This window comes from Muntiacus reevesi, chromosome 18, assembly GCF_963930625.1.
Source record: "Muntiacus reevesi chromosome 18, mMunRee1.1, whole genome shotgun sequence".
NCBI classification, from domain to species: domain Eukaryota; kingdom Metazoa; phylum Chordata; class Mammalia; order Artiodactyla; family Cervidae; genus Muntiacus; species Muntiacus reevesi.
Window position 1 is genome coordinate 6,121,956 of NC_089266.1, and position 17,314 is coordinate 6,139,269.

Consider the following 17,314-nt stretch of genomic DNA (forward strand, 5'->3'; position numbering starts at 1 on the left):
GCCCTCCCCTATCTTGCTACCCCTGGCCCGCGACCGGCCGCCTCCCCTTCCCTCCCCGCCCGCTTCCCGGGCGCTCCGGGCAGAACCCACACGCCCAGCCACCCGCCCTGCCACCGGCTGGCTCCGACCGCGCTCTGCTGGCGATCCTCCAGGCAACTCGGCGTCAGGAGAACTAGCACCCCGGAGACACGGCGCCCAGCCTTGCCTCCGCGTCCCCTGGGCTCCGGCCAGGCCCAACAACCACTCCCTTCTCGGTGCGCCGTGGCCCCTCTGGGCCTCCCGCGCTTGCCAACTGGGCCCCGCTGCGGCAGCCCACCTCCCGCGCCGCCCGCAGCCCCAGCGGGAAGGCGGCCGGGAAATCTCTTGTTTACTGGGCCGTGGCGATCCCAGATTGGATTCGCTTCCCCGTTTCTACAGTTCCCTTTCGCCCGATCCCTGACGCCGGAGGGGAAAGGGTGGCCACCAGCTGATCGGTGGATTGGGAGTCGGGTGGGGTACGGGGAGGGGAGGTGCTCGAACTCTCGGAAAAGTCCCCGGGGCAGCGGGAGGGGAAGTACTCCGCGGTCAGGCTGGCGTGTCCCGGAGCGCAGAGGCCGCGGGGGCCGGGTGAAACACTGTACCTCGGGGAACTGAGCCGTGACGGCTAATGGGGACAGGTCGGGACGGGAACCGGGACGCGGGGAGGAGAACGCGCGCTAAGGTGGACCGTGTACGGGACGATCCCAGGAGACCCGGGCGCAGGGCACTCGGACCCAGGGATACTTCTGCCCGCTGTCCCCAGTGGTTCTGGGCCCTGCCCACCGCGCATAGGGGCGCGCGGGGTGGAGCTCCCACGTACAGTAGGTGACCCAGGTGCGGGGGAAGGATCGCGCGTGCAAGACACTCGGTGTGTGTTGTGTCCACGTGTGCAAGCTCGGATAGGGCAGGGGGCGCAGAAGGCGTGACAAAGACATCGACTTTGCGACTGAGTGTGCCCCTCGTTCTAGTCCGGGGCGGCGAACTGTGCCCCGCGCGCGTCTCCCGGGAGAGCCGGGAGGAAGGTGACAAAGGCTAGGTGTCCGCCCCAGAGAGACGCACCAAGGTGGCCCCCGCGAGTTGCTCGTGTGCGCGCGCGCTGGGACTCGCGGAGACCGAGAGCCCTCCAGCGAACTGTGTGGGGCCGCTCCCCAAGCGCTTTCCGGAGCGAAAGCCGAGTCCTCCAAGTGTGTGCGCGTGAGTGCGCGCGCGCCCGCGTGCGGGGGCGTGGCAGTAAACAGCAACAACCCACCCGCCAGCTGGGCCAGAAACTCCGATCTCGCTCCGGAGCCGGAAAGGGCGTCTAGTCGGAGCCCGGAGGTGAGTCGGGGATGGGGCGGGGGGAGGGCCGGCCGGGCTTTGTTACCTTGTGAGCGGACTGCCCGCACCTGGAGCCCCGCGGGCGCCCGATTAGCGCCTGAATGGAGGTGATGTCACGGCGATGCAGGCGTCGGCCCACCCTCGCCAAGAGAAAGGAGTCGAGCGCCCGGAGAGGCCAGCGCGAGAGCGAGCGCAGGAGCGCAGCCAGCGCCGGGTCCCGCTGAGGCAGGCCCTGCGCCCCGATCCCCCGCCGGGGCCCCGCCACCTCGGGCCAGGGTTGGGCCTGGCCCCGCGCCCTGCGCCGAGTCCCTCCCCGCCGCGCTCGCGCCCCGCCTGGAGTTGGCCCCAAACGCCGCGCCGGAGCTGGGCCGGCGGCGCGTCCCAGGTAAGGGCTGCTGCCCGCTCGCTCCGCCCTCCCGCCCGCCGCTGGGAAGAGTAGGGTCGGGTCGGGCTGGGCTGGGCTGGTGGGGAGTGGGCGAGGGTAGAGGCCCGGGGTTGGGAGAACCGGGGGACGGAGGGCGCCGCTCCGACTCCGCTCGATCGCAGAAACTTTCCAGACCCAGCCGGCTGGGGACTGGGGGGTGCGGGAAGCCCGGCGCCGCGGCTCCGAGTTGGCGGCGAGGGCGAACTCTACGGTCGGGGTCTCCCTGGACCGCCCCCTCCGCCCTCGCAGCCTCGCTGCGCGGGTCCGCGGCCAACGGTGACCTGCGGGCCGGCGTCCTCTCCGCTGCCCGCGACCGTGGATCGGGAGGGCAGGTTTCTGGGGACCGGAGGGAACGGGAGAGAGGCTGCACCGTGCTGTTTCTGTTCCGCCATCCCGGCGAGTGTGGGTGTAGACCCCGGGGCCGGGGAGGATCAGGGAGGGGAGCGCTCGGAATCTTCCTGCGCCAAGTTCGGGATTTCGGTCCGCCGTTAAACTCTGGCATTTTGGCATCGTGGCTTCTAGAACCTTTCCCTTCGCCCGCCCCTCCCCCACCGGGGGCTCTCCTGCGCCCTTCCCCGCCGCGGAGGCGGAGTTGCGGCGCTCCTGCCCCGACCCACAGTTTTAAACCCCGCCAAACTCGATCATTTGAAAACTCCACGCTCTCGGTCCTAAAACTCAGGGGCCGGACTGTGTTCAAATTGGGTTCTGTGCTCCTGGAAGGTCCCTCCTGGAGCCTTTTTGTGTGGCTGGGGGAGGGCGTGCCGCTGGGGGTGGGGCGCATTCCGGAGTGGCTCTCTAGAGCGGACCCTTGGGTTGTGGACTCACGTGTTTCTGAACGCTCAGGCAGTTGGGGGCCAGATGCTCGCCCTCGGGTGTGAGGGTGTAGGCTGGGGTTCCCGGAAGCCCTCTAACTCCCCCTCTTCACTCCCCGCGGCAACTTGGGCGCAGAGGTAGCTCCTTACAGGCCTCTCTGACTCCTCCGATTGGTTGGTTTAAACGCCAGAGCCCCCAGAGCAGAGGATGAAGATGGCAGGACCTAACCTGGAGCGGGGAGGCGTGGGAGGCTGTCAGCGGGTCCATCCGGTCTCTCTTCCTGGGCTGCTTGAGTGGTGGCAGAGCAGGAGGAAGGAGGCTGTTCAGTGGCTGTCTGCGCGGGGCCTCTACCTGGCCGTGGTACTCTTGAAGGTAACCGCTGGCTGTGGGTCTGTATCTTCCTCTGCCCCGCTGAGCGGGGGAGACAGACCAGGCCGGCAGGGTGAGAGGCTCCGGTGCCTCTTTTCAGGATGTTTCTCGGGCTTGCTTGTGGCTGGCTGCCTCATCCTTGCCCAGTGAAGCCCACTCGGGCTGGCTGGGCCTCGGAGCCCACCACTCTTCGGAGGGAAAGAGGGAGGAGGGGTTTCCGGAACCCGACTGGGCCAACTCAGACCCGAGATGGGGGCAGAGTGACTGAGCCTGGGGAAAGGCCGATTTCAGAGGTGATTAAAAATATTTGTACAACTGATTCCAGGGAGGTGAAGCAAAAGGGCTCCTTTGTCCTGAAAATAATCTGCAGCGTGACTGGGCTGCAGCCATGGTCTGGGGAGCACTCACGGGGTGGGAGGGGGTCCCCGTCCTTGGTTCTACTGAGAGCCTTAGAGCAGAGGCAGTCACTCTAAAAGGAGGAGGCAGGGGCTGGGATGGGGGAGAAACGAGCACCCACTGTGTTCAGTGAGCGATTTCCCAGTGCCTCCTATGTTCAGTGCAAGACTCGATGTTACGGGGATGCTGAGATAAACACATCTTGCTCGCTCTGGTAGACCTTAAAGCCAGGTGAAGGAGACACCGCACACACACGATTCTAACCACTGAGGCTCAGAAGATGGGCTGGAAACGCAGGCTCTAGGGACCCGCAGGGTGGAGAGTCTGGAGACGGAGCTGGTCCGTTTCATCCAAATCCTTTCCCCCTTGGCACCATCTTCAAAAATGGCATCCCTTAACTGGCGGAATCTGCATTCCTGGATGTTGAAGGACCCTGGGCCGAGCTCCTGAAGTCTCCCACTGGCCTCCAGGGGTCGCTGTCCCAGGCAGTGGACAAGAGCCAGGCCCAGCTGGCCCAGTCTTCCCACCTGAGCTGGTGCGAGCCTCTCTCCCTGCTCACCCACATTCAGGTTCCCATGTTGCTGGGTCCAGCAGGCTTAAAGCATAAGATCGGGACCAACAACGAAGTGAGAAGGAAACTGGGGTGAGGGCTGTGAAGCTGCTCTGGCCCTGGCCCAAGTTCCTTCGAGGTGCTGGATTCTGGTGGGGTACCAGCAGGTATGGCTGTAAGAGCAAGACAGACCGAGAAGAAGGGTTGACATAGGAGTCTCAGGACTAAATGGGAGCTGGCTTGGGTTTTGGTAATGAAATGACTGTTAGGAGATTTGAACTTGTAGCATGGGCTTAGTATCCTTTCCCCCGAATCCAACCAGGATTTAGATTTTTTTTTTTAATCTTTTTAATTTATGTGGGTGCGTCGGGTCTTAGTTGCATGAGGGATCTTCCGTTGCGGTGCACAACTCTCCACTTAACGGCTCATGGGCTCAGTAGTGGTGACGCCTGAGCACCAGAGTGCAGGCTGTTGCTTTGTGGCATATGGGATCTTAGTTCCCTGACCAGGGATCGAACCTGCGCCCCTGCATTGCAAGGCGGAGTCTGAACCACTGACTCACCAGCAAAGTCCCCAGGCCTTAGGTTTTATTTGGGTAAGAACCTCCATTAGGCCTTACCTTTGGCCTCTGTCTTTAACTAGGGATGAATGTGTCCTCAGCAAATGGATTGCCAATGCTTTTTTGCCAGACTCAGATCTTAAAGCACAACCCTGGTAATGCTCTCACTGTGCAAAAAAACAGCCTTCAGTGGCCCCCACTGCCTTTAGAGTCATGCCCCGAACTCCTAATCTGTTCCTAATTAGAGCGTCGCCAGCCAGCTGCAACCTCCCTTTACAAACTGGGTTCATACGTACATATTGGTGAATTTGATTAGAATCTGAATAAAGTCCTGTTGAGAGGTGTCTCCACCCTGGATCCTCCCCTGTGTTCCTGTATCACTTTTCTCTCTCCAGAGGTCGATTCTTTTGTGTGGCTCTTTTCCTGATTCTTCCTTGGGTGGTTTGCTTATGGACCTATCTTTTCTCTCTTTTTGATTTGAAATAACATTATGGCAGGGATTGTGTGTGTTCATCTTTGTATTTTTTCACTGTGCATCTCAGAGAACTACTGGGCTTGGTCCCCGCGAGACGCACAGTCAATTGCTGATTTGGAATAATTGTTGTAAACTGGAACCTGGAGGAGGGAGGTGGGATGAGCAGTTCTCGAAGATGCCAGATTACTGGAGGCTAAGTCTGAGTGACTGTTCTCAGGGTTCAGTACCACAGCTTCACCCCAAGTTCTAGCTGCTTGGCTGTGAGACAGAAACACCCAAGATGGGCTTGAGTGCTTAGAATCCCTTAGCATGCTATCCGTAAATTATCTCCTGGAATGGTTCAATACACCTTATCCATTAGCCCGCTCCGATTCCTTTTTTCTCTTCCTAGTCATTGTAAATAAAGTACAGTGTGTGCCTTATTGATTTACGATTACGCAAACTCCCCTACAAAAGCTTATTTAAGTCATGATGTAGGGAAAACATGCTTTTGTGTTGAAGTCGAGCGAAACAAGCTGCGTTATGGTACCATTTATTTAGGAAAACAATATGGTAAATTCACATAAGATTGTTAATTTATTAAAAATTAATGGTCAGGGTTGTTTGGGGAAAAGCAAGCTTTAACTGACAGATGAGGTGGGAGCCAGGAACACTGAGAGACCTAAACTATTTTCAAAGGGCATGTAGGATATCTTGAAGGACTTTGAAAGTTGATGATCTTTTTATTATATGAGTCTCAATTTGTGAGTTTTCTTTTCCCTGACTTAGTAGCAGTGTCCTTCCCCTTATCAGTTATGGAGAGTCAGTTTTCTCTGCCTGTTAGACATTAATCAGCCAGGAACAGTGGAAACATTAAAGGGTTTTGTTGTTGTTTAGTCAATAAGTCATGCCTGACTCCTTTGTGACCCCGTGGACTGTAGCCTGCTAGGCTCCTCTGTCCATGGGATTTCCCAGGCAAGAACACTGGAGCAGGTTGCCATTTCCTTTTCCAAAGGGTTGTGGTGTGTTAGTTGCTCAGTCGTGTCCAATTCTTTGCAACCTTGTGGACTGTAACCCGCCAGGCTCCTCTGTCCATGGGATTCTCCAGGCAAGAACACTGGAGTGGGTAGCCATTCCCTTCTCCAGGGGATCTTCCCCACCCAGGGTTCGAACCCAGGTCTCCTGCATTGCAGGCAGATTCTTTACCGCCTGAGCCTCCAGGAAAACTCCAAAGGGTTACTGATGGACAAATCTACCCTCCACCTTCAAAGCAGAAGAAAGGTAGGGAGTAGGATCATGCCATTCCCCTCCCAGCCACTAGTAGTCACTGTAGCCCAGGAAGGCGTGGTTGCTGTCCTGGAAAGTTCCTGGGTCCAAGAGGCAGGTTTACCAACCATGTACTTGAGCACAGTGCAAATAAAAGACAGCCTTCTTGCCTCCTAGCTACAGGGTCTTGATGTCTTCTATTACAGATTAATTCCTTTGGGTTTTGCTTTGCCCTTGCGTTGTTCTTGCTTTTAAAATGTTAATGCCTCATAGGAGGATTTTTGTGCTAAGTCATTAACTCCCTAACTGGGAAATTTGTTAAATTTTATCCTTGAGACTCTTTAACAACTTGAGTTTCCAAGGAACTTGGATTCCAAAGAGAAGTGTTGAAGAGAAGCGTTGGGACTAAAAGTGGGAAAATGAAGGGCAAAAAGGGTCAGTGGTAGGAAGACATCGGGGCAAAGTGTTGATATATACAACCTTTCAGTCATCTCTTCACTTTCTGGTAGCAGTTTGTACCTGTTCCTGGCGCTTGTTAAATACTCACTGAATGAATGAATGCATGGCTGCTTCTCTGTGGACTTGGGTATCACAGGGACAGAGTGAAGGGCCAAGTGGCTGGCCATCTGAACTCTGGAAGTCCTGGGGCAGAGAGGAGCTGAGTGCTTAGCGAACGTGCTCGTAAACCTCACCACCATCCTAACTGCAAGAGCTTAGGGAATATTTGGGTCCAGGTTACAACTGGTGGAGGGAGGTGAAAATTCAGTACAGTTTCCTCCTCTTCCATGCCTGGGAAGAGGAATGACAGCTGGGCTTCCTCTCGTTTGTCTCTCTGGTTAGTTGACATGAGTCCCGGAAGTTGTGTGTTAAAAAGGATTCTGGGAACTTCTTGGCGGTCCAGTGGCTAAGATTCTATGCTCCCAATGCAGGGAGCCCAGGTTTGATCCCTGGTCCAGGAACTAGATCCCACACGCTGCAATTAAGAGTTCCCGTGCCACAACGAAGATCGAAGACCCCTACGTGCCCCAACTGGTGCAGTCAAATGAATATGTACATAAATAAATAAGAATAAAATAAAGGAGGATTCCGGAAAGTTGCCCAGTGGTCCAGTGGTTAAGACTCCACACTTCCACTGCAGGGGGCATGAGTTCTGTCCTTAGCCAGGGAGCTAAGATTTCACGTGGCGCTTGGCACGGCCATAAAACAGAGAGGAAAAAAGGATTCGGCAGCTCAGAGCGACAGACCCAAGATCAATGCGCCCTGGTCCAGGACTGGGGGGCAGCAGCACCCTGTGTGTCGGGGTCTGGCCTGAGGGACTGATTTTGCCTTTTCTCCCCTCCGCCTCTAGGGACCCAGCTGGAGCCTGGCCTGGCATCCAGGATGGCCATCCACAGAGCGGTGCTGACGTGTCTGGGACTGCCCCTCTTCCTGTTCCCAGGGGCCCGGGCTCGGGCCCAGGAGCAGGCCCCGCCTGGCTGCAGCCCCGACCTCAACCCCCTCTATTACAACCTGTGTGACCGCTCTGAGGCTTGGGGCATCATCCTGGAAGCTGTGGCGGGGGCGGGCATCGTCACCACCTTCGTCCTCACCATCATCCTCGTGGCCAGCCTCCCCTTCGTGCAGGACACCAAGAAGCGGAGCCTGCTGGGAACCCAGGTGTTCTTCCTGCTGGGGACCCTGGGCCTCTTCTGCCTTGTCTTCGCCTGCGTGGTGAAGCCCGACTTCTCCACCTGTGCCTCCCGGCGCTTCCTCTTCGGGGTCCTGTTCGCCATCTGCTTCTCCTGCCTGGTGGCCCACGTCTTGGCCCTCCACTTCCTGGTCCGGAAGAACCACGGGCCCCGGGGCTGGGTGATCTTCCTGGTGGCCCTGCTGCTGAGCCTCGTGGAGGTGATCATCAACACGGAGTGGCTAATCATCACGCTGGTGCGGGGAGCCAGCACCGAGGGTGATGCCCCAGGCAACGGCAGCGCGGGCTGGGTGGCCGTCTCCCCCTGCGCCATCGCCAACGCGGACTTTGTCATGGCGCTCATCTACGTGATGCTGCTGCTGCTCTGCGCCTTCACGGGGGCCTGGTCGGCCCTGTGCGGCCGCTTCAAGCGCTGGCGGAAGCACGGGGTCTTTGTGCTGCTCACCACGACCACCTCCATCGCCGTCTGGGTGGTGTGGATCGTCATGTACACCTACGGCAACCGGCAGCACAACAGCCCCACGTGGGATGACCCCACGCTGGCCATCGCCCTCGCCGCGAATGCCTGGGCCTTTGTCCTCTTCTACGTCATCCCTGAGGTCTCCCAGGTGACCAGGCCCAGCCCGGAGCAGAGCTACCAGGGGGATCTGTACCCCACCCGAGGAGTGGGCTACGAGACCATTCTGAAAGAGCAGAAGGGCCAGAGCATGTTTGTGGAAAACAAGGCCTTTTCCATGGACGAGCCAGCCTCAGGTGGGTCACGGGACACCCTCCTCGGGTCCCCTCTTGGTGGTGACTTAGTTGCTCAGTTGTATTTGACTCTTGTGACCTTATGGACCATAGCCCGCCAGGCTCCTCTGTCCGTGGGATTTCCCAGGCAAGAATATGGGAGTGGGTTGCCATTTCCTTCTCCAGGAAGGTTCCCTTTATTTCTCAAAAAAATCTTTTGAAACTTTTTATTTTATATTGGGGGATATTCGATTAACAGTGTTGTGATACTAATGGTTTCAGGTGAAGCAAACGGACTCAACCATGCCTGTTGTTGTGGCTTGTGGGATCTTAGTTCCCCAACCAGGGATTGAACCCCAGGCCATGGTAGTGAAAGCGCCAAGTCCTAACCACTGGATTGCCGGGGAATCCCTGCCAGGTCCTCTTTTATTCCAGATGACTTATTGCAGGACTGGGGACTAGTCTGAGCAAAATGAGAGGTGCCTGAGAATATCCAGAGTTCTCTGCGATCAAGTTCCCAAATTTTTTTCTCTATACTCATGCAATTCATCAGTGTATTTTCATTGTAAAATCTGACACAGTAGGGATAAATTACCCTCCACTGTCTCCCTAATTCTACCCTGTTCCTTCCTCTTCTGTCCACAGGACTGATCACGGTTGACTGATATTTTCCCCCTAGGTGCCTCAGTTTCCTCATCTGTAAAATGGGGATAATAGTGCTTCCTGTTTCATAGGATTCTTTTGAGGATTCAGTTAATGCTCTTTTTTTTTTTTTTGAGCCATGCTTCATGGCATGGGAGATCTTAGTTCCCCAACCAGGCATTGAACCCTTGCCCCGTGCAGTGAAAACACGAAGTTCTAACCACTGGAACTCCAGGGAATTGCCCAACTACTGCATCTTCCTGGCCCTTGGAAAATGCTCCAGAAGTATTAGCCATCAGTTTGGCATTAGCTCTATCAACTTTGTGTATTACTATTATTTTTCTGTCATTATTATCCATCCAGAGCTTGTTTTTCTATTACATACATAGCCATAGCCTTAGCTTCCTTTAAAAGTTTTTTCAGTTAAAAATTTTCCCTTTTTCATGAAAGTGTGTGTGCCACATGCTGACCTAAGCGGCACCCACTATTCAATCACCGGCTTGTTCCCAAGCTCCTGCCCTGGCTCTTTGTTAATGGGATGGGGTTCTCCTCCAGAACCAGCACTCGGGGTGCCAGGCAGGAACAGAGCCTTGGGTTTTGGAGTTAAGGACGCCCCGGAGGTGGAGGTGGGGGAGAGAAGCCCCCGCAGCCTGCGGCCAGGCCCCCCTTGGGAGCAGCCTGGGAGGCAGGAACAGTGAACGGCAGTGGCCGTTCTCTGAGAGACGTGTCCGGACACGCTCCCTGCTCCCCGCAGAAGCAGTCTTCTGCGGTTCACCGTCAGGACCACTAGCGTTTACTGAGCACCAACCGAGCACCAGGGCTGAGCCTTTACGGACGCGCCCTGTAGCCTGCGTCTCGTGTGCTCTTTTAGCCGGCTGGCTGCAGCCCCTTCATCCGCTGTGACCCGGAAAGCCTGGACTCTGACCCTGGCCTGTGCTGATCGAGGCGTCTGGGGGCTTCAGACTTGACCTGCCTGATTGGAGCACCGACCAGCTCTGGGGCTTCTGCCAGGGGTCAGAGGCCAGGGAGGTTGCAGAGTCAGAGCCCGCTGCCTTTTCTCTGCAAGCTGAGGTCCCTGTGATCCCAGCTTTGGGGAAAGGCTAGATCCTCACCCTGCCAAGCGCTGATCTTTGACCTGCCCGCCCCCGGGTGGCCCTGGCACATGCACAGCCTGGGGCCACGTCTGGGAGCGGGGCAGGGGGTGGTGGGTGAGGCTCACAGACCAGTGTTGGGAGCAGCCTTGGCCGCCCCCACCTCGCCTCCCACGCTGCCTGCCTGTCAGGCCCAGGGTTCTCAGCCTTTGTCCTCAAGGTAAACACTTCTGGGGCTGTGAGAGGGTTTTTTCCTTTTATTTTTGTTTTTTTTCCCTAAATGGAAAAATCAATTGAGTGAGCCCGGCACTTAGGAGGCCCTATAGAACTGTGGTCCCTACGAGCTGCGGGGCCGTCAGCTGGCCTGGCCCCCCGGGGCTCAGCCCGCTCCCCGGACCCCAGGAATGGTCAGCAGTTTTCCGCAGCCGCAGCGCCCAGGACAGGACAGATCGGGAAATCGACAGCCGTGATGGCACAGGGGAGTGTTTCTGAGGCTGAAAATAGTTCTGGAAACTTGCCAAGGGGCCACGGGGCTGGATATGCCTTCTGTCCCCTGGGGGGGTGGGGGGCAGGCAGTGGCTCTGGGTCCTGGGCGGTCAGCACCCAGCTCTGCCCCGTGGAAACATGGGCGGTGGGGTCCCTGCTGTATTTACCCCGGTGCCTGGCAGCTGGCCCGCAGCGGGAGAGGCCAGAGCTGGAGGCTGGCCATCTTGGAAGGCCGCCGAAGGTCCATGTGCCCGTCTTGGCCTCTGGCCCCGGAGGGCAGACGGGGATGTGAAGGTTGCTGACGGAGCGTTTTTCGGTAGGAAGGGGTCTCGCGCTACAGGAAAACCCAAGAGGAAGGCAAACATCATGCTCTCTGCATCCAAACAAAGGGATGCTGGGCTCCAGTGGCGGGGGGCCCACACCTATGGCCTCACCCCCAGGGCTGGCCCAGCCCTCTTGGCCTCTTCCTGCTCCCTGGGGAGCCTCCCTTGAGAGCTGGAAAGGGAGCTGAGAGCCCAGCCCTGGAACAGCACCTGTGTCTCCTTGCAGCTAAGAGACCGGTGTCACCATACAGCGGGTACACCGGGCAGCTGCTGACCAGCATGTACCAGCCCACTGAGATGGCCCTGATGCACAAAACCCCGGTGAGTGGGGTCCCCGGGCCCCCCGGCCCTGCGGGAGCCGGGAGGCCAGTGCTGGCAGGGTGGGTGGAGGTGGTGGGGAGGAGGCTGGCTCTGCGTCCGATGGGTCTGCCTTGGGGAACCCAGGGCCCCCCGATGCCGTTTTCCTGGGAGTGACAATCCCACTGCCTTCAGCAACACTGCGGCGGGGCCTACCTGCCCCGCATCATCAGGGATCACACAACCCCCTGAGGCCAGATGCTCAGAGCGGTCTCTCTTCATGCTGGTGGGAGCCGCCAGCTGTCCCCCACGCAGGGACAAGGGGGCCTCAGCCAGGTATCTGCGTTCCTGGTGGACAGAGGCGCACACGGCGGGTCTGGGTAGATCCTGACTCCGCAACCACAGCTGTCCCAGGAGGGCCCCCAGCTCCCCTTCCCCCACCAGCAGGCAGCCACTCTCAGCTTCACACCTCCCCTGGGTTCTGGAAGCCAGATGCTCCGTTAGCCAAGGGAGGGGGGTGGGAACAGGAAGCCGCTGGGTTAGAGTCTTACTCACTCCATTTGTGTTCCTCCTCCCGGTGGCTGGCAGTCACTGTGCGCAGAGGTCAGTGACCCCCCCTTGGCAGGAGGCTGGGAACAGGAAGCAGGGAGGTCAGTGGGGTGGCGTTCTCATCCTCTCCCCGCCTGGAGCCCTGGGGGCTGGGTGAAGCCAGTGCACCCCACACTTCCAGTCCCGGGCCTGAACCCGTGGCCTGCAAGAGCGGGCTGTGGCCAGGAGCTGGGAGGGCAGAGGGTGGGAGCAGGGTCTGCCAGCCCCCAGCGGCCCAGGGTCCCCCGCCTGGCCGCCCCACTCTACCCGTGTGCATTGAGCACCGCTCCTTCAGGAAGGCTCTGGACGAACAGATGTGTTATCTAACAGTGACTCCAAAACCGTGGTCCCTCGGCCCCCACCACTCCCATCACCTGTGTGTGGGCTCAGTTGGGTCCCACTCTGCGACCCAGTGAAGTGTAACCCGCCAGGCTCCTCTGTACTGCACCTGGAACTTACTAAAAATACAAGGGCTGGTGGTGTGACGGAGCCCATGGTTAGCATCACTTCAGTGACGTCACCTTGATTACATGGAGTTATCCAAGTCACAGTGGGAGTGGCCGACCATGGAAATCGGCTGACGTCACAGATCAGGGTCACTGAACAGTCACCAGCTCACCTGGGGTGGGGCTCAACAGCCCAGGTGATTGTGACCCACAGCCAGGCTTGAGAACCGAGGGTCTCGATTCTCTATTCCAGGAGCTACAAGGGAGGGGTGGCGGGGGGCAGACAGTAAACGGGTGGGAGGACACCCCACACCGCACACCCCACACCCCAGGTTCAAGTCCGTGGAAGAGCGCCTGGCCCCCAAGCTACAGGGCTCTGGTGGCAGCTCTCTGCCTGGGGAGGAGGCTGGTGGGGCTCAAGCTGCCCGCAGGGTGGGCGCTGGGACCAAAGCCTCAGCCTCACCCCCCCAGGAACACCCACCCAGAGCCACCGCAGCTCTGACCAGGATCCAGGCCACGAATTTGGGTTTTTAAGTCTGCAAACCTTAAAACTCTCCAGCCCCAAACCATCCGTCTCTAAGTCTCTAAATTAGACTGGTAAACACGTGACACCTGGGGCCAGACAGGAGCGCAGTCCCGGGCCCTGCACACCAGCTGCGATGCCGTGGGGGATGTGGCCTCATTGGTGGGGCTCCAGAAAGACCCCCAGAGGAAGGGAGCCTGGGAGCAGAGCCGGACGGGTCACAGGAGCTCAGCCTGGCCCACCCTCCTTTGGGCCCCGCGGTCTAGGGAGCGGGATGGGGCTTGAGAGGAGGAGCCGCCCCCTGAGCGAAGCCCCGGACCTCACTTCCACGCCCAGAGGCGTGGCGCGGCCCTCTGCAGGGTGAGATAAGGGGCTGGAGGTCAGAGGGCAGCCCCTCCGGCTCCAGACTTAAGAGTCACCGTCCCTGGCCCGGCTGGGGGTGGGGGGTGCGGGGGAGCTGGCAGGCACAGCCCCGCAGGAAGCAGGCTGTTTGCGCATCCGCCCCGGCGGAACCCGGCTGTGAGACCGCCTGTTCTTCCTTGCAGTCCGATGGAGCGTACGACGTCATCCTCCCGCGGGCCACCGCCAACAGCCAGGTGACGGGCAGTGCCAACTCCACCCTGCGGGCCGAGGACATCTACGCGGCCCAGAGCCGCCAGGAGGCCACGCTGCCCAAGGAAGGCAAAAACTCTCAGGTGTTTAGAAACCCCTACGTGTGGGACTGAGCCGGCCCCGGAAGAGGCGGGCAGATGGGAGGACCTGGCCCCTGGAGAGGGTCTTCTCCCCCACCCCACCTGGAGCCCGCGCTCTCCCCACCTTCCCTCCTTGCTGGCCCAGGGCAGGCGTGGGCCTCAGCCGGGAGACCCTCCCCGTCTGCCCGCGTTCGGGTGGGCGTCCGGCGCCCCCGCCCGCTCCTCAGTGTTTGCGGAGTCCAGGAGCCAGCTCCAGCTTCCTGCCAGGGTCACCTCCGGTGGCCACGCTCCAGCCAAATAGTGTTCTTCTTGGGGTGGCGGCCGGCCAGCACCTACGTTCTCTGGAGTCTTCAGAGAGATTCCTGCAACCTCGAGAGACGTCGCAGGCGCCTCTGTCCTGCGCCGTGTTCCTCTGTGAGGAGCACGGATGCCTAATAAACACGTTTCTGCTTTGTTAACCCTTCCTCCGGGAATGTCGTGTCTGATCTGGGCTCTCCGTCTCGGATGCCCCGCTCCTCTACCCTGGCCAGTGGGTGTCCCCTCTTTCTCCTCCTCCCTCTAAGTCCAGGTCCCAGGAAAGCCACTGCCCATCTCCTATCGAGGGGTGAAGGGGCTGACACCTCCCTCCAGGGAACGGATCTTCAGCTGAGCCTGGGTCCGTGTCCTGTGTGATCAGGATGGCTCTCGGCCCGGCTCCCGTCTCGGGTCTCATCCGGCATCTGGGCTTGTCTGAAACCAGGCCGCTTTCCTCTGGACCCCGTCTACTGGGATGGAGGGCAGGGAAGGCCGGCCCAGCAGCAGGAGGTTCTATGGAGTGTTATGTGTAGTGGAAGATGGGCGGCTTCAGCCCTTCGTGGAAACAGCGGTGAAGCTGTCAGGGGATCCGGTGGAGAACAGTGCTCCGCCTGTCAGGTCACGTGTGTGTGCTGGGGAGTGACTCAGAGGACCAGCCCTTGTTTAGGAAGGTGGAGGGGGCGGGCCAGGCTCTGGTTGGCTTCACTCCTGGGCAGGAATTTAAATCCCCATTTGCTCAGTCCTTTAGGTAAAGCCTGTCCACAGCAGCACGTTTTAATCCTTGGAGCTGACCCTGAGAGATGGGTAGGATGGTACTTCCCCTTTTCCAGAGTCAAATCCCAGAACCAGACTATCTTACGGTTACACAGGGTCTTGGGCCTGAGTGACCAGCGTAGCTCTCCCGCCCCCTCCCCCCGACAGGTAAGCAGACTGGCCCAGAGAGACCGCAGAGCCTCTAGAAGCGGCCATGCCTTCAGCTCTCAGGACTTTCAGCGGGTCCCAGTGGCCTGGGTTCAGACAAGCAGCGGTGCCCTGACTCTTGGACGCCAGTTCAAGGCTTTGCAAGGGTTCCGCTAAGTGAACCCCTCCCGGGCTTGGGAATATTTCTCCCCAACTCCCCAGAAGCTATTTTCTGAAACCGACTGTAGGGAAAAAAGCGTTTCTGTTGGAAGGGGGAGAAAGGTTTCCCGAAGAAAAAATAAATCAGACTTCTTCAATGTCAGATTATACCATCCCCCTGGGGACATGCTTATTTTGTTGTTCTTTCTGGTCATTTTAGGCTCAGTCCCCGCAAAATAGCACGAGATGGTAGACGCCCTCTTTCCTGGACCGCACGGCATTCAGAGGTCCTCTTCCCTGTGTGGGCTGGGCAGGGCCTTTCCCATTGGAGCTGGGAGAGCCCTGAGGTCACCCATCTGCAGTGGTGGAGTCGGGGGCCGTGTGAAACTCTGAGGATGTGGCTGGGGCTCAGGGCACACACCCCACCCCACCCCACCCCAATTCCGGCCTCTCCTGGTCTGGTCCCCGAGGGACTTGAGACCGCAGGAGCAGTCTGCAGACACCCAGCCTGCCTCTGGACGCCCTCCCCCCACACACTGCTCCTGCGTCCCCCTGCTATGGCTCTCCAGATGACCGTCCTGCAGGGCCACCTTCCTGTGTCCGTCCCGCTCTGCTCCAAGGTGAAGCCAAACTATGGTGAAGCTGGCCCTGGCCCTTCTCACCAGAACCTCCTGCCACCTCCTGGCCGCGGAAGGCCGCTGAGCTGGGCACAGCTCCCTCAAGGCCTGGACAGACTGTGCCTCCAAATGGCCTCTGAGCCCCTCAGCATCACCACCCCACACCTTCCACGAACTGGGTCCCGTCAAGACACAAAGTGGGGGTGGGTCTGCATTCTCAGGGATGAACTGGGGGCCCAGGCCTCTCCCAGGACTGAGACTTGTGGGACTTGGGACAGTCCCTTAGATAAGTGACATCCACGACCGAAGATTGTGCCACTTCCCAATGAGCAGATGGCAGGGTGTCTACCTCACCTTGGGCACCTGGAAGGGCTGGTGCTACCATCTTCACCTACGACTTGCTCCATCAGGGCCTGACGGCCACCGAGGGGAGCGGAAGCATCCTCGGGACCTGAAAGGGGCTGGCACCACCAACAAGGATGTGCACACAGCTTCAGACTCGGGGGAAAGAGATCTCTGTCGTGTCGTCTTCGTGGTTTCCTCCTGCCCTTGGGTACCGCCGCTGGCTCATCCAAGGAGCCCACGCCAGATGTACCTGTGGAGCTCACCTCTGTGTGCGGAGATGGAGGGTGAGCCTGAGGCAGGTGCTGACTCCGAGGGCAGTCCCACAGCCCCCTGGTGCCACCCTCCTGCCCCCAGCATCTCTGCTTTCGTCACTGGGGTGTTTCTCCAGGGCTAAGTTGGGTGAACAGACCCTGCAGAGAGCAGGTCTGTACCCCAAGTGTGACAACCCCCTCGCCATCCACTGATCCTTGCACTGGGCTTTCCGGTTCCACAAAGGGAGTATAACTTACTCTGATGAAAAGGAAGAGGGGAGCTCTGTGCACTTAACTCCTCACGATCTAGGTTAGTGGCCCCAAAACCCCTCGCCATGAATAAAGGCTCTGTCTTGCATTTCGAGCTGATAGTCTTGTGTGAGTCCTGGCAGCGCTAAGCGACCATGGGGAGCCGCTTGCAGTGAATGTGGGTTTGTTTAGAGTCTGTGTCCCCTGGGGGCTTGCGGCAGTTGAGGCTTGAGCAGGGATGGGCTCCTGATGGATTCAGACCTGCCTGGATTCGAGAATACCCCATGACCCAGCTTCTTCCAGTCTTGGGCCAGGTGATCCAGCTGCAACACACACAAACCTCCAATGGAAAAAACCAGCATCGGCCCAAACCAGGTGCAGGGGACACCTATGTAAATTGCACACCCATCTCTGTCAAACCCTGTGTAGCAGTTAAGGCTTCATCACTGTTCAGCATTAAATGAACTTATTCTCCGTTTGGGGACCGAACCCAGGCCTCCCGCACTGCAGGCGGATTCTTTACCAGCTGAGCTACCAGGGAAGCCCAATACTGCAGAATCCTTGTATGTTCATTAAGAATTTTTCTGGGACTTCCCTGGCAGTTCGGTGGTTAGGACTCTGTGCTCGCGTTGCAGGGGGCGTGGGTTCAAACCCAGTCAGGGAACTAGGATCCCACATGCCTCGAGGCGGGCCCCCCAAAAAATAATTTTTCTGGGATTTGTTAATATTTTGAATTCAACTCCTTGCCTTCTAGACTAACAAAGACAGCTTGATTCTAACTGAATTTTTTTCTTGGCTGGGGATTTATTCTAAGGAGAGACCGGGCCTC

The 17,314-nt window shown here is 58.6% G+C and overlaps 1 protein-coding gene across 3 annotated transcripts; it reads left to right on the plus strand.

The window, feature by feature from the left end:
- The first annotated feature begins 539 nt into the window (after positions 1-539).
- On the plus strand, positions 540-16,576 carry GPRC5C (G protein-coupled receptor class C group 5 member C). 3 transcript variants are annotated; one of them, XM_065908990.1, is made up of 5 exons: positions 540-1,335; positions 7,515-8,606; positions 11,351-11,445; positions 13,524-13,673; positions 15,244-16,576. In XM_065908990.1, the coding sequence occupies exons 2-5, from the start codon at positions 7,547-7,549 to the stop codon at positions 15,274-15,276; spliced, it is 1,338 nt and encodes a 445-aa protein (XP_065765062.1). In that variant the 5' UTR covers positions 540-1,335; positions 7,515-7,546; the 3' UTR covers positions 15,277-16,576. The 3 variants fall into 3 exon arrangements, with proteins under 3 accessions (XP_065765062.1, XP_065765061.1, XP_065765063.1); XM_065908989.1 differs by lacking the exon at positions 540-1,335 and adding an exon at positions 1,342-1,720; XM_065908991.1 differs by lacking the exons at positions 540-1,335; positions 15,244-16,576 and adding an exon at positions 1,342-1,720 and having other exon boundaries at positions 13,524-14,128.
- The last annotated feature ends 738 nt before the right edge of the window (positions 16,577-17,314 follow it).